The sequence below is a fragment of the Etheostoma cragini genome, unplaced genomic scaffold, assembly GCF_013103735.1.
Source record: "Etheostoma cragini isolate CJK2018 unplaced genomic scaffold, CSU_Ecrag_1.0 ScbMSFa_2220, whole genome shotgun sequence".
Lineage (NCBI taxonomy): Eukaryota > Metazoa > Chordata > Actinopteri > Perciformes > Percidae > Etheostoma > Etheostoma cragini.
The window spans coordinates 76214-78459 of record NW_023266359.1 but is presented as its reverse complement, the minus strand read 5'-3'; the positions used below and the strand labels follow the sequence as shown (position 1 = coordinate 78459).

The 2246-nt window shown below is 47.4% G+C and overlaps 1 protein-coding gene across 1 annotated transcript in view; it reads right to left on the bottom strand.

Annotated features, from left to right (window-relative positions):
* The window catches only part of LOC117940327 (transmembrane 4 L6 family member 4), a 2889-nt gene extending 872 nt beyond the window's left edge, over positions 1-2017 (bottom strand). Inside the window, exons 1-2 of the mRNA XM_034865650.1 lie at positions 1857-2017; positions 1142-1369 (exon numbers count right to left, since the gene is read on the bottom strand). Coding sequence (XP_034721541.1) covers positions 1142-1369; positions 1857-2011 — 383 coding nt within the window. The 5' untranslated portion in view covers positions 2012-2017. The remainder of the gene's footprint in view (positions 1-1141; positions 1370-1856) is intronic.
* Between the last annotated feature and the right edge of the window lie 229 nt (positions 2018-2246).

Below are 2246 nucleotides of genomic sequence, written 5' to 3'. Positions count from 1 at the left end.
TATACACGCTAAAAGTAGTGATTATTTACATGGAGTCTGGTGGAGATATGCTGCTCTATACATGCTAAACGTAGTGATAATTTACATGGAGTCTGGTGAAAATATGCTGCTCTATACACACTAAAAGTAGTGATTATTTACATGGAGTCTGGTGGAGATATGCTGCTCTATACATGCTAAAAGTAGTGATTATTTACATGGAGTCTGGTGGAGATATGCTGCTCTATACACGCTAAAAGTAGTGATTATTTACATGGAGTCTGGTGGGTTTGGTGATGGTGAAAGAATCTTACTCTTTAACTAAAAGGTGTTTCTCTGTAGTATCCATCCCATTATGTTGTCTCTCTAGTAGTTGTCCTTTGAAGAAGAAGAGACGGAGACACAGCGCCCTCTGCTTGACACAACATGTTGTCACAGTTTTTTCTTTATTTGTTATAAAATAACCTTTTAACTTAACGTGAATTATTTTATTCTGTAATTAAATAATAAAACATATCATCAGTCACAAAATTACATAATTAACGGATGAATACAAAATAAAATATATCATTATTGATATTTAAATAAAATAAGAAGGTAGTTTTCCAGTTATTTTTATTTTTAAGATCTGAACCCCGCCAAAATAAAAGCATAAATGTCCACCCAGCAGCTTTATATTTATTATATATTTAGACAGGGAGCTTTAACCGTTGCTATGGAGACAACCACTTTAACCGTTGCCATGGAGACAACCCAAACAGAGAAATTATTTAACGTTTTGCTGCTTTTGTCCATAGAGACGAGGAAATCATCAGAATCCAGCTGGAGACACCTGTTACATACACACACACACACACACACACACACACACACACACACATACACATACACATACACATACACACACACACACACACACACATACACATAGACATACACATACACACACACACACACACACACACACACACACACACACACACACACACACACACACACACACACACACACACACACACACACACACACACACACACACACACACACACACACACACACACACACACACACATACACACACACACACACACACACACATACACACACACACACACACACACAGTGAGAGGGGGAGGGGAACACCAGAGCAGGGGGATGAGACCAGAGCAGGGGAACGAGACCAGGGGGTCTGACCTTGTTGCCATGGCAGCAGCCCTGTCCCAGGACCAGGCCCAGCAGCACGTTGAGGACGTTGGCGCCACAGAGCAGCGTCTGCAGGCCGCTGGCTCCGCCCATCACGCTGAACAGGACCACGTTCCACTGGACCACCCCCGGCGGCTGCTCACACACGGAGGACCACACGGACCTGTTGTACAGGTACACCACACCACTGAGAGACAGACAGGATGGGAGACAAGGAGGGAGACAGACAGACAGGGAGGGAGAAAGACAGGGAGACAGGGAAACAGGTAGACAGACCGGACACAAGACAGGGAGGGAGACGGGACGGGAGGGGAGACAGACAGTATAAGAGACAGACAGGGAGACAGAAAGGGAGACAGACCAGGAGACAGAGAGACAGACAGGGAGACAGACAGACAGGGAGACAGAAAGGGAGACAGACCAGGAGACAGAGAGAGATACAGACAGACAGGGAGACAGAAAGGGAGACAGACCAGGAGACAGAGAGAGATACAGACAGACAGGGAGACAGACAGGAAGGGAGACAGACCAGGAGACAGAGAGAGAGAGACATAGTCATTCCCAGCTCTGACTTTTGAGACACAGCCTTTAGGAGACAGGAAGTGTGACCGTCTCTAGTTTTAGGATCTTTGATAAGACAAACATCAGTTTGATGTCTCACCATCCTGTCTCACCTGTCTGGGACGGGTTTCAGCGGGACGCCCCAGGTGGGTCCGGAGGAGTCGCTGTAGAGACAGAGAGGACCCTGGGAAAGAGCGGTGAGACTCACCAGGCAGCACAACCCCGCAGAGAAGAGACACACACAGGACAACAGCAGCCGGGACAACATCTGGAGACAGAGACACATCTGTTACAGACAGCAGGACATCTGGAGAAAAAGAGACGTCTGGTCCCCTTAATGTTTACCCCCCCTTCCCCCCGTACCAATCACCTGGCGTCTGAAGGCGCAGCATCCTCTGGTCTCACTGCTCTGCAGAAACACCCGAGCTGCCCAGAGAACCTGGACCAGAAACCTTGTTAGTACTCATCATTACCCCCCCACCCCCTAACAGGACCTGGACCAG